This window comes from Pan paniscus, chromosome 6 (assembly GCF_029289425.2).
Source record: "Pan paniscus chromosome 6, NHGRI_mPanPan1-v2.0_pri, whole genome shotgun sequence".
NCBI lineage: Eukaryota > Metazoa > Chordata > Mammalia > Primates > Hominidae > Pan > Pan paniscus.
The window spans coordinates 111,094,547-111,108,863 of record NC_073255.2 but is presented as its reverse complement, the minus strand read 5'-3'; the positions used below and the strand labels follow the sequence as shown (position 1 = coordinate 111,108,863).

General features: G+C 34.1%; 1 protein-coding gene across 2 annotated transcripts in view; it reads right to left on the bottom strand.

Moving 5' to 3' along the window:
* VPS50 (VPS50 subunit of EARP/GARPII complex) overlaps positions 1–14,317 on the bottom strand; it is a 128,050-nt gene that overhangs the window by 93,495 nt on the left and 20,238 nt on the right. For both annotated transcript variants that reach the window (XM_003809726.5, XM_034964460.3), the window contains 7 exons: positions 12,067–12,189; positions 10,912–10,983; positions 8,273–8,326; positions 7,371–7,441; positions 6,559–6,676; positions 6,443–6,478; positions 5,207–5,289 (listed from right to left, as the gene is read on the bottom strand). In XM_003809726.5, the coding sequence (XP_003809774.1) occupies positions 5,207–5,289; positions 6,443–6,478; positions 6,559–6,676; positions 7,371–7,441; positions 8,273–8,326; positions 10,912–10,983; positions 12,067–12,189 (557 nt within the window). The remainder of the gene's footprint in view (positions 1–5,206; positions 5,290–6,442; positions 6,479–6,558; positions 6,677–7,370; positions 7,442–8,272; positions 8,327–10,911; positions 10,984–12,066; positions 12,190–14,317) is intronic.

Sequence of the window (14,317 nt, the reverse complement as noted above, 5' to 3'; positions counted from 1 at the left end):
TGTATATATATATTATGTATTTTTTTTAATTATTTTTAAAAAATTAGTAAGCTGTAAAAGTGGTTTACTCCAGGGATTAGGAAAGGGACGGGTGAATGGGGCAGAAAGAAAACTGTTTGCTTTTTATTTAAAACCCTCTTGTTTATTAGGATTTTTGTCATGTGAAACTATTATTTTACATTATTTAAAACAGCACAGCATGGCAGAGGGAGGCAGAGAAAAACAAGTTAAAATAGAAGATGAGGAGTGCAGGTGTTATCAAAACTTGGTCCAAGCTGACCAACCAACAAGCACTCAGGATCTAGACAATGGATCAAGCTAGAAGGCCTGGCAACCTAGCAGAAACAATCAATGTTCAAACATTACTCAAGGCAGGGCTCCTTATGTCCCTGACCTTAGAGGAAGAAAGCAGGCACACCTTGCTATAAAGAAATTAATGCAATAGGGGAAGAAAAGTTCCCAGTATTGCTATATTTGTCAGCTGTGTTCATTTGCCATATGACGTAAAGACATTCTACAACCTACAATTTTCACTAAACTACCAAGATCATATTCTGAGAAAAAATGAAGGAATTCTTGAAAGATTATGAGACATTTAATACATCTGTTTATGTTAAAGTACAGTACTCAACAAACTAGTTCAGCAGTATGCAAACTTTATGGTGCATAATACAGAAGCTATCAGGCTCCCTCAAGTAGTTTCTTTCAAATGAAATACAATAATAAAGCAGTTTTGACTTTTAAAATTAACTTTCCTTGAAACAAATTGAGACAAATTTCAAGTGAAAAAGAAATTAAGTACTTCATTCACAGATGCACTTTAGCATAAACACATTCTAATTCTTATTCTCAATAAATCCCAACTATATGACTCTCTGTCAATCAACTCAGGAAATATCAAACAATGTAAAAATGTTCTCTCAGTTATAAAAGTGAACAAAACTGGGATTACTGTATCTTTTATTAAAGATGCTGAAACATGGCACATCTCAAGGAAGACAGGTGCAGAGGAAGTGCCACTTCTGTTTCATTTTTCAACCAACTGGGTGCATCATTATATGACAATCATTCCTCAGTCTATGTGGGGGATTATTCTGAGACCCTCCACAGACATCAAAATCCACGGATACTCAAGTTCTTTATATAAAATGGCACAGTACTTGCATATAACCTATCCACAACCTCCTTATACTTTAAATCATCTTGATTACTTATAGTGTCTAATACAATGCAAATGTATGTAAACAGTTACATTGTATTATTTTTTATTTTTATTATTTTTATTATTGTATTGTGATTTTTGTGTTGTATTGTTATTTTTGTTGCTGTTTTTTCTTTCCAAATATTTTCCATTTTCAGCTGGTTGAATCCAGAGACACAGAACACATGGATACAGAGAGCCAATTATACTTGGCATTTCATGTATTAAACTACCTAGTCATATAATCTGAGACTTACAAGATATAGAGTCAGTATTTATGCAGAAGCAAATATGTAAATTGTTTTTCCTATTTTCAGAATCATAAGAGTCAGCCCTAAGTTTTTCCATCTCAGCTACTCCAAGTAACTCTCCTTAGAGAGTTTGCGCTCTACCAAAAACAAAAACCTTATTTCCAATAAAGGAGTGATGTGACTAGGAAAGAAAAGAGGAACACATAATCTGCCAAGAAAAAATTAACAAGTAGACAAGTAGGTATACTGAGCATATAAACTTGCTTAAAGTATTTTTTAAAAATCATATCAGAATTCAGAAATATTCTATATCATGGGGTGATTCTCTCAAAAATCATTTCTAAAAGGAAAACATTTATGATTCTCTAGTTATCAACAAGAATTAGGATATAAATGTTTTTAAAATTGAGAATATATAAATTCAGCTGGAAGTTAATTACTGCTCCTAAGATTACTAGAATGTAAAATGCTTATTCACTCTAATTCACTTATGTCCAAGCAAAGATTAAATCTTGCTTTCGGCTAAGTTCCACAAGCCCAAGTCAATTAAATACATTTTTAAAGTGTGGATGAATCCTGTATGAGTAGGCCCAACTAGAGAGCTCAAGAACAGGTGCAACACTGTACTGGGAAGACCAGAGGAAACAGAGCAAAAGAAAGAAAAACGCACAGAAAAAAAAAAAAAAAAAAAGAGGTGTATCTAATTTATAAACACAAAAATAAAAGAATGTTAGAATAACAATGTCTTTTATCTTTGTGGACTCAACGTGACCCACATGTCAATTAACTCTATCCTTATACCCCACATTATATCATCTATAAAAGAAGTGAACAAACTTATTATGTTCTCCCATATAAACAAAAGAGTGAAACAACAGGTGAAGGGAAAGAGGGAATGGTGTTAGGCAGGTGAATGGTGGCTGGCAAAGGATACTGTGCTGGTATGGGGTGGAGAAGAAATGCTAGCGGAGGGGCTATCATCACCACCAGACAGCTCCAACTGATAGCCCTGCTCTCTGAGTCACCCTGACACTGTCACTAAATCACCAAGTTAAAAACACAACTTTATCTAAGTTTTCCTAAGATACCTAAAGTAAAACCCCATTACAAAGAATTTCTTGGGATATCTGAATGTATGTGTGATGTACTTTTACCTATTTGCAGAGAATAGGACCAATTTTTCTTATTATCACATGCATGACTCACATATCTAAACATAGCATGCTTCTTATACACTGTATTACCTAAAATAACTATTAATTTAAATCTTTTCCATTTCAACCTTTTAACCTCATTCGATAACTGTAGCCACACCTCCTCCACATATCAGTGTATCCATTAATTTAAAAAGTGCTCAGAAGCCACTTGATATCAATTTTTAAAAGCCCAAATAAGAATTTCTTTCAAAGACATTTTTTAGTTAACACTCATCATGTAAGACATTTACTTTAGCATAGCTAAAATAGATTTTTAATTATATAAAAGTTTCAACACATCACCTGCTCCCTCAATTTCCTGCCACCCAATTCCATGCTCATTCTTTCCTATTATAATAGACAGTGACCTTTTCAATCTCTGCTATAATCCCTGCAAAGCCTTAGTATATTATTATGCTATTTTATTTTCAGCTTCTCACTCTCTCCTACCAATTTTCAAATATTGAGGTTTCCTCTTCTTAATTCTGCATCTGTCCTCATCACAAAATTTCCTCACCTTACACTTGATAGTTCAACCAACTCCCACCAAATCTGTCCCCAAAAGGTCAACTATGACTTCTTTGTTGCTATAAATCCAATAGATACATATTTTCAGTCTTCATTTTGCTTGGTAACTCCGCAACAAAGATTTCATTTCTGGTGTAGACAGTTTCCTATTCACAACCCTCATATCCTGGCCTACCTCAAGTCTTCCTGCTCCTCGTTCAGGTCCTCCTTAGTCTTGATCCCGGAAGGAGAGTTAGATCCGAATGCTTCCACTGTATGCACAACTTCCTTCTCTCTACAGCCTAATTTTATGGGTGCCTACTTTAATATAAGTCCTTCTTGATAGATTATGTTCTTTATGAAACCAAGGATTATACTGATTACACTGTATGTGGTTTATCACCATACTGACAATTTCAAAGCAAAGTACCTGGCATAAACACTCTGTAAACTGCCTGAATTATTTTCACCCACTAAGCTGTTACTATATAACAGATTTATCACTACAAAATGAACTAAATGGATGCTTTGGTTCAAATGGATTTGCTTTTTCAGGACCCAGAATGGCTTGCTGGAAATCTCTAAATACATTCAACACTCTAAAACTAATTCTCTATTTACTTAACCTAATAAGTGTAAATGACATCGTCAAGTTTCTACTAATGACAGTTAATCACTCTCAAAATGGACAAAATGAAAAGTATCACTGGTACTACTCAATTTATATCCTAACCAAATAAAAAATGTGTTAACTTCAAGCTGGGCGCGGTAGAGTTAGAGACCAGCCTGGCTGACATGGCAAAACCCCATCTCTACTAAAAATACAAAAATTAGCCGCGCATGGTGGCGTGCACCTGTAATCCCAGCTATACTGCAGAATGAGGCAGGAGAATCGCTTGAACCCAGGAGGCAGAGGTTGCAGTGAGCCAAGATCACGCCACTGCACTCCAGCCTGGGCGACAGAGTGAGACTCCATCTTTAAAATAAAAAACAAACAAACAAACAAACAAAAAAACATGTAACTTCAATCTGCATATTTTAAAGAAAAAAAAAACCATAGAGACTTAAACAGCATTTCTGGAAGGAAAATATCTAGCCGTTAGCCTATAACCAGCAAAGACTTGTAATATGAGATAATTTTTTAAAAATTAATTCAAACTTATATTAATGTTTTGCTCTATTATAATTCTTTTAGTTTTCAGGTACTAGCAATCAACATCTACAACAACAGTGAGTCATGCTCACTGAATGCCAGAATTTCCATACAGGAGAGACAAAGGGGATGCAATCTGGGATGGGTATGAATTTAATTTGAAACTGGATTTGTTTGGCAAGCACACTATTTTACTTAGATTGTACATTTATTTGTGATGGCTCTAGAGGAATGTTGGAAATTACACCTAGGGATTAGAGCTTCCCCAAGACTGTCACAAGCAATGCAAATCCTTCATTTTAAGCAAACCAAAATGCTATTAATAAAGTTAGAGATAATAGCAAAATATGCAGTGGCTATTTTTCTGTTGTATATTTAATAATAAACAAAAGACATAACACATTGAATACATAATCACTTAACTATTACAAACATTATTATTATATAAATTGAAATCATAAATTTTCCAAAAGACTTTTTATCATGATGAGCCAAACACTTGAACCATCTGGATCTCCAAAACAAGCTGCAATAATATCCTCAATATTTATAAGCTGGGCAAAGTTAAGGAAGAATTCCCAAGAGATGCATTGGAGATATGAACAGATAATTTATTCTTGTCTACAACTCTATAAAAATAGAATCAGTTGGATTGGAAAAAATATGAAAAATGAGTTTCAATGAGGTGACAAGAAAAAGCAGGAATGAAAAGTATCTGATCTTTCACACCTTAAAGCCTATTATTTATAATTTTATTGTACTGCCCATATATAAATATGAATGTTAAACTAGAACACAGCACTTTATACTAATTTTCAATGTTTATTAACATTTTTACACAGCTGCTACATAAGAAGCTGACAACAGAATCTGCTTTAAAACATTTACATGACCTTACCTTATACAACTGTAATGTTTAAAAGTGCTGGCAGCTTTTTGACATTCAAGGCACAACTGAATAGCTCCTGGATAATCTTCCTCCTTAAGGTAACAACAACAGGAGTCATTAGAATAGAAACATTTTTTCTTAAAGCCCCTGATAAAAAAAAATCTCTGTTCATATTCTAACCAAAAGTTACAGAATCAAAAAACTTTAATTCCTCTTAGAATATCAATGATAGATAAGTGACAAAATATAAGAGGCAACTAGTTCCAGGCCTAAAATATATACATAGAAGAAATATTTAAAATATTCTATTCCTTCAAAGTAACAGCCCCCTGAGACCATGACTTATGGAAAAATCCTACATTAAATCATTAGCTGCTTCACAGGAAAGGTTTTCTTTAACTGTTAACATATCTTCTTTCAGTAATGCCTACATAAAATGTTTCAAAATAGTATGCATTCTATTTGTAATTGATAGTCAACAATTTACCACCAAGAAATCAATAAATAGTTCTAAAGAAATAAATTTAGAAAAAAAACACTAATTAATAAACTCAGAGTATTTTTATCACCTAACAGTAATTTAATGCCCAATGAATTTTTCATATGGGTTTCTGAAACCCTAGTTAGCAGTAATAGTTGAGAAGTAATAAAACAATTATACAGAAAACCACAAAAACTTTTCCCTATGCTCAATTCTAAATTCAACAGATGCAATTCAAACCACTGGTGATGCTGATAATGACAAAGTACCTACCCCAAGGAGCTCAAGTATTATGAGGAGACACACATATTACATTACGCTTTGGTGAACCTTATGACAGAAGTAGACAGAAAATGCTAAGAATGCATCAAAGAAAAAACATATGGCTCACTCAGAAAAGCAATTAATACATGATACTGAACAAAACTAAAGTATCACACATTCCTTAAATTACTACTATATGTTAGATGAAAAAGATGTTAATTTTTATTGCTATTTGGATGCAATACAAACAAGTTAACATTCCAATGTTATCAGAAGATAAATGTTTTCCCAAATACATTTGCTTTTCTAAATGAAGTAATATCATGTCAATAGAAAAAGGCTCCAGAGCAAGAATCTTTGACATGTCTAAAAATCTTACATGTCTAAAAATATTCTTTATATCATAAACCCATTTGAGAAAAATGCACTTCTGAATTTTGTCTGCTTTACTGTTTCTATATATCAGTAGGACCCTAAATTTCCAAAACTTGTTAACTTACCTCCAGCATTTCACTTAACCGTACATCTGTTCTTTGCTGAAAAAACAAAAATCAAAGGTAAAATCTGTTTCAACCACAAAATTCAGTTTTAATTTTTTTAAATGACCCATATATACCAATGTTTTTATAGTTCTCAGAGATTTCAGAAGTCCAATCAGCAACTGACGTTTCCTTTGATTTGCAAGAAGGCCTAAACTAGCTTGAGTAAAACCTTCCTTTGCAATATTCAAGTGTCTGCAAAAGTGAACAATATATAGTTAAAAGTTTTTTATTATAATAAGAATACTATCCACACAGAACAATTAGGTAACTAATGAAGCAGTGAAATGGATTACTATTAAAACCAAGGATTTAAACTACTATTTGACAAATGTACTCAATGGCCAGTCTAAACCAGCATTACTCAGAACACCACGAGAAGATTGGTGCCAATTCACAACCTGCTAGTGGTCTATAACAAAAAATTACAGAAACTGAGAATAAGCGCTTAAAAACACAGTGCAAAAACTGGCAGAATAATTATTCTTTGTGATTCTAATAATTAAAAAAATTAAGACTGTATTATGTCTTTCCTTCTTTATTTCATTTGCCTAGTAATTTGTTTTTACTGCATTTTTAAAAAATCACAGCCTGTAACAGATTGGAAATTTTAGAAAGAAAAAAGTAGGTGCTTTACGACAAACAGTTTGTGAAGCACTAGTCTAAATAATATAAAAATAGTAATTTTTTAAAACCCATAAGTACACTTAGAGATATTTCCCACAAACCCTCTTAGTGTAGTCTTTAGATCATAATATATGTTCACTTAAGGAATGATATTCTAGAAACCACATCCATAATTTAAAAAATCAATTATAAATTATAGATTCCATAGTTATTCTTGAAATATTGTCCAGCTTAAAGAACAAAATATCATCAAAAGCAATACCTTCTCCCATTTGTACAGATAACAGCAGCTAATTGAAGACCTGTCTGCAATGAGGTAACTCTTTCAAGTTCCTATGGAAAGATTAGGTACAGCTTATTGTTGGAGGTATTTTATTTTTCTTTCTTATTTATATAGTACTCTAACAAAAACTCTAGTCAGATGCAAAGAAAACCTGCTTGAAAAACAAAGTAGCAACAAAAATACCTGAACTTGAAAACTATTAGTATATTTTTCACAAAATTATTTAAAATGACTACTTGTAACTGATTTTCACAATGACAGATGACAAAATATTTAGTCAGTATTGCTTGTAAGGAAATCTAGACCCAACTTGTTGTAGACAGGAATAAACAAATACCAGTAATATATCTGTTTAAATTTCTACCCAAGAGAACTTCACAAGGTAATTAAAGGATATGACAAATATGATTTCTGTTTACTAAGATGCTTTGACAATGAAAGTCGTCATCTGAACATTGGTAGACATTTCAATGGATTTTGAAGGCTCTGATTTTCCGATGAAAACACAGATTCAGTTAGACAGTACCAATTTTATCATATTTTAAAGCCAGATTGTTATATTGCCAATGAGTGGTCAATATTGGTGAATCTATTTGTTTAAATGTTAATGGGAGCAATTTTCACTGGCTCTTCTAAAGTTTGAAAAACCCAAGAGATCACTTTAGAATCATATATAAAAATCCTTTGCTTCTTCAGTTTGGTAAATTACCCCAAAAGAAAAAGAAAAATATACATACATACATATACACAAACACACCCAAAAACAGTCAATATGCTGCTACAGAATTATTGACAAAAAATACAATATTTTAACAGTTTCAAGTGTAAATCACTCAAACATTTAAAAATTCTACTACAAAAAATAACAAATATTATCCTACCTTTACATAAGCAGGCTGTTTTTCAAGGATTAAATCTGCCACTTTTTTAGATACCTATAAAAAGATGTAATCAAACAAAGGAAATAAAAGAACAAACTTCATGCTTTCTATGATATTTTATATTTGAATTTTTAAAAGAATATTCCATAGATCTCCCCAATAACTTTGGGAGCAGATATTGGCATACTATGGCCATACACATTTCCCTGGGCTATGAAATTAGTAAAAGAGGTAATATAATAAAGCACATAGCACAGGTCCTGGTCCTTAACAGAAACTCAATAAATGGTCATTATTATTGTTAATAATATGTGTATCATTATCTGATTTAAGTAACATTAACCAAAAGGTGTAACCATCTTTAAGGGAATAGGATTTGATTGAAAAAGATGAAATTGTTAAGCAGATTTTTAATCAACTGAATTTATGGCGACAATATCTGGGAAAAAGAACTTGCTTGTATCCTTTAGATCCTTTATGCTGCCTAAGAAGACAAGCAAGTAGTTTGGTCCTCCACTTCTGAAAAACTGAAAACATGTTTTTTGGAACGCTATGAAGATATCTAAGGTTGTGTGTATTGTTCTATGAATAATATTAATGTATGCAAGTTAGAAGTATAATGATTTTTGAACATGAGGCTCTAATTCCACCATTTCAGGGTCCCTGCCAACTTCACTAACAGAGATAGCACATGAGGCATGAAGCAGGACACACAGAAGGTATTTAGGGAGTTTGCTCCAGAAACACAACTGGCTCCCCTTCCCCAGGCCAACTGAGAACAAAACATTGAACACCCACTACACTACTGCATTAATCCTTTCACATTTTCTTAATCTGCTTCAAGCATCTTTGAAATTACGTACATTAATTTTTAGATACACTCATTGTTTTTGTCTAGAAAGAGGGATTCCATTAAGGTTAAGAAAATCAAATTTTAAATGGCTTTTAGACTTTAATTAATGAAGAAATATCAGTGTTAATCCTAAATATCATTTTAAGAATTCCAAAGGTTCCACAGGATTGTCTACTAATAGAGAGTACCGGTCTGTGGCCTGTGGGGAACCGGGCTACACAGCAGGAAGTGAGTGGCAGGTGAGCAAGCGAAGCTTCATCTGTATTTACAGCCGCTCCCCATCACTTGCATTACAACCTGAGCTCCACCTCTCATCAGATCAGCGGTGGCATTAGATTCTCATAAGAGCTCTAACTCCATCCCTACTGTAAACTGCATGCATGCAAGGAATCTAGGTTGTGTGCTCCTTATGAGACTCTAATGCCTGATGATCTGTCACTGTCTCCCATCAGATGGGACCGTCTAACTGCAGGAAAACAAGCTCAGGGATTCCACTGATTCTACATTATGCTGAGTTGTATAATTATTTCATTATATATTATGATGTAACCATAATAGAAATAAAATACACAATAAATGAAATGCACTTGGATCATTCTGAAACCATCCCTACCCCACCCCTGCCAGTCCATAGAAAAATTGTCTTCCAACAAAACTGGTCCCTGGTGCCAAAAGAACTGGCAACCACTGCTCTAGAGCTCAAATCCCTTCTCCTGCCCAAGACTGCCCTATACCACCACTGCTACCTCCAAGCAGACCCTAGCACCCACTGAGACTTCTGAGTGTAATAGAAAAGTATACCTTCCTTTGTTTGCCAGTTGCATTATTAAAAATCATATCTTAAATTCAAACCGATAAACTTATTACTACTGGTCCTTTTGTTGAAAAAAATTAATACACATGCTACCATTAATTAATCCCTACAGTAGAGTTTGAATTTCATAAAGTGGGTTTAGCCTAACATAAAGAAATTATACAATCAGAGAATTTTACCGCATTAAAGAAAATGCAAGCCTATCACTTTACTGATAAACAAAAGGGAGTCACTGAGGTTAAATGATTTACTCAACATCATAATTAAATAGTGACTACAACTCAGACTTTCTGAATCTCAGGGGGACATTAATTCTGAGAGAATACTCCATTACAGGGCCAGGCAAAGTGGCTTGCGGCTCTAATTCCAGTGCTTTGGGAGGCTGAGACAGGAGAATCGCTTGAGCCCCAGAGTTCGAGACCAGCCTGGGCAACAGTGAGATGTCATCTCTACAAAACATTAAAAAAATAGCCAGACTAGTGGCACATGCCTGTAATCCCAACTACTCAGGAGGCTGAGGTGAGAGGATTATTTGAGTCCAGGAGGGAGAGGCTGCAGTGAGCCATGATCGTGCAACCGCACTCTAGCCTGGGCAACAGAGCAAGACCCTGTCTCAAAAAACAAAAAGGAATACTCAGTTACAAAACTATGGGTAGGGAAATCATATGTCTATGACAAGGAGCCTAAAGGTACTTACTAATCTAAAACAAAGTTCAAAGTTCTTTGATCACATTTAGGATTCCAGAGAGAAAATTCCAAGTTCTAGAAGCAAATCTACCAAGGTAACATAAGGAAAACCATACGCATTAAATTTTTAATATAAATGCATCATTTGAATCAGTCATGTTAAATAACAAGATTTGTTTCTATGTTAATTGTTAGTTAAAACCATAAATCTGCAAACATTATACCTCTCTGTTGTGTTTCATCTAGAGTTTTGTCAGAAAGAAATGTGGTTTTTTTTTTACTTACTGCAGCTTGCTGTTGTTTCAATTTGTCTCTATACGCCTCTAATTCTTGCAAATTGAGAACAGGTGGAAGCTTCTACAGAAAAAAATTCATGAATGAAGAGGAAAAAATAAATTGTTTAATTTGGTTTCATTTACCTGGACCCTTCTGACTAGTGAACTACAAACTGTGCATACAAAACAGTGTCACATCCCACTGCCCTCCATGCTGCCTGTCCTCCCAACCTCCCTCCTAGGTTCCAACCACAAAAGCCTATACATCTTTAGTACACAGCCCTCTGGTTCCACCCCTCATTCAGCCTTGTTACCCCCACTGCTGCTGCTCTGCCTTCTGAGAAACCCCACTACCACTGGGGACTCTGGACCCTAGGCCGACAGACACTGCTGCCACGGCCTGTGACAGGAGAATGTGAGACAGTAACTAACCTAACCCCAACTCTACCATCCACAGATATATCTCTATTTGTTTATGATAGAACTCAAAACAGATTTCTCCTCTGGAATATTACAAACCATAAGTACTACTGTGTGACAGTTGTTGGACTACATTCTGGATTACATCAGCTTTCAGAGGACAGTATGGGAAACTAACCAAAAAATGCATACCGTATACAGGGAAACACTCTCAGTCAACTGACTGATGAAACTTCAAACTGAGCTGGGGACTGACTGTGAATAACGCATATAAAGTATATATGCATACAGCATTTGGTTGTATCTAAGACTAAATTTCACTATTCTGACTTTCGTTAAAGTTCTTATAAATTTAAAATGTCAGTATTATAAACACTATGGCATAAGAATTTTTATCATCACTAAACAATTATGTAAATACATATTTTGTAATTAAAAGTCTGAGCTTCTCTAAACATAGATAATATAAAATAGGATAGAACAGCATACTAACACATTAAATACTAACAATTGAAAACCAAAAATACAGAAATGTTTCCCTGAACGGTTGTATTTAAAGTTACATTTAAAAAATAATAATTTCATCGCCAAACAATGCTGACAGTTGATTTAATCACAATGTGGTAATCACAGACCTATTCTGGTACCAAAAATACATAAATGCCTCAAAAAAGTATTCAAATCTCACAAATCCAATCACTGAACAAAATAGGCCTTAGTTATGTTTTAATGAAATTCTGTTTACCTCCAGCTCATATTTAACAATATCAAATGAATCCGCAGAAAAATATACTTGTTCAATACTATTAATAAGCTCTTGTTCAGCTTGAGGGTCACTTGGCTGTTCTCGAAGTTCCCTGAATTCTTCCTTTAAGAAAAAAAAAATCACAATTATAGTAATTGTAGCTGTTAAAATTATATCTGCATGGAAATAAATGATCATTTGTCTTAACAGTCACATCTACCTGGAACGATTCTGACCAAGGATACAAACCAACAGAAACCAGAAAAGTTCACAGGAAATTAGGAACTAGCCGACCATTAACACTAACAACTACAGAAGAAAACTAGCCAGTTTGAATATTTAGATTTTATTCTCAATTCCTTGCATGTCAACAAGGTTGATAAAAATTTTAATGTTCAACAAAAGAAAAAAAAGTGACTACCTAAACCTATCATACATACATATCACAGATATATAAATTTTACTATTTAATAATATTCTAAAATCTGTCTCACCACAGATAATAAGGGAAGAACACCTCAATAACTTCCGGATCACAATCAACTTTGGAGTCCTGAATAGAAGACATCAACCCTGCTAAAAAAATCTCAGTACTCAGCTAAGAAACAGTGGCTCCAGAAAAGGTTCACAAATTTAGTTCTGTAATACTATGAGGCTTCCTTCAAAGTGGATTGCTGTTACAATTAATGATCTGATTATGAAGCTAAACTTCTCTATATGATAAAATGCTTTCTTTCTAATGATACAGAATGGAGGTTCTGTGGATTTGAAGAACAGCATGACAGACAAATCCCTAAACCCAATGTCAGCATCCCTATCCTATGCAATTTCACTGCATAATCAGATAAAGCTTCAGTTAACTAGTAAATTTTTACAATTCAGATACCCACTCCCCTGCCACACTAGTTAATCAAGACATTATAGACATATCACAAGTTAGCCATTTGATTTTTAATTCAAATTAACCTCAAATACATTTATATACACAAAAAGGAACTATTGTTTTAAATCATTTTCAGTAATTAAAATAACACAATAAAAATACTAAGGAAATGTACAAAAATTATCTGGTCAGTTAAAGAACAGTATATTTTTCTTTTTTCACTTTTTATTATACTTTGAGTTCTGGGGTACATGTGCAGAATGTGCAGGTTTGTTACATAGGTATACACATGCCATCGTGGTTTGCTGTACCCATCAACTCATCATCTACATTAGGTAGTTCTCCTAATGCTATCCCTCCCCTAGCCCCCCACCCTCCAATAAGCCCCAGTGTGTGACGTTCCCCTCTATGTGTTCTCATTGTTCAACTCCCACTTATAAGTGAGAACATGCGGTGTTTGGTTTTCTATTCTTGTGTTAGTTTGCTGTGAATGACGCTTTCCAGCTTCATCCATGTACTTGCAAAGGACATGAACTCATCCTTTTTTATGGCTGCATATATTCCAAGGTATATATGTGCCACATTTTCTTTATACAGTCTATCCTTGATGGGCATTTGGGTTGCTTCCAAGTCTTTGCTATTGTGAATAGTGCTGCAATAAACATGCGTGTGCATGTATCTGTATAGAATGATCTATAATCCTTTGGGTATATACCCAATAATGAGACTGCTCGGTCAAATGGTATTTCTAGTTCTAGATCCTTGAGGAATTGCCACTGTCTTCCACAATGGTTGAACTAATTTACACTCCCACCAACAGTGTAAAAGCATTCTTATTTCTCCACATCCTCTCCAGCATCTGTTGTTTCCTGACTTTTTAATGATCGCCATTCTAACTGGCGTGAAATGGTATCTCATTGTGGTTTTGATTTGGATTTCTCTAATGACCAGGGATGATGAGCTTTTTTTCATATGTTTGTTGGCTTCTTTTGAGAAGTGTCTGTTTATATCCCTCACCCACTTTTTGATGGGGTTGTTTTTTTCTTGTAAATTTGTTTAATTTCTTTGTAGATTCTGGATATTAGCTCTTTGTCAGATGGATAGATTGCAAACATTTTCTCCCATTCTGTAGGTTGCCTTTTCACTCTGATGGTAATTTCTTTTGCTGTGCAGAAGCTCTTTAGTTTAATCAGATCCCATTTGTCTATTTTGGTTTTTGTTGCCATTGCTTTTGGCATCTTAGTCATGAAGTCTTTGCCCATGCCTATGTCCTGAATGGTACTGCCTAGGTTTCTTCTAGGGTTTTTATGGTTTTAGGTCTTACATTTAAGTCTTTAATCCATCTTGGGTTAACTTTTGTATAAGGTG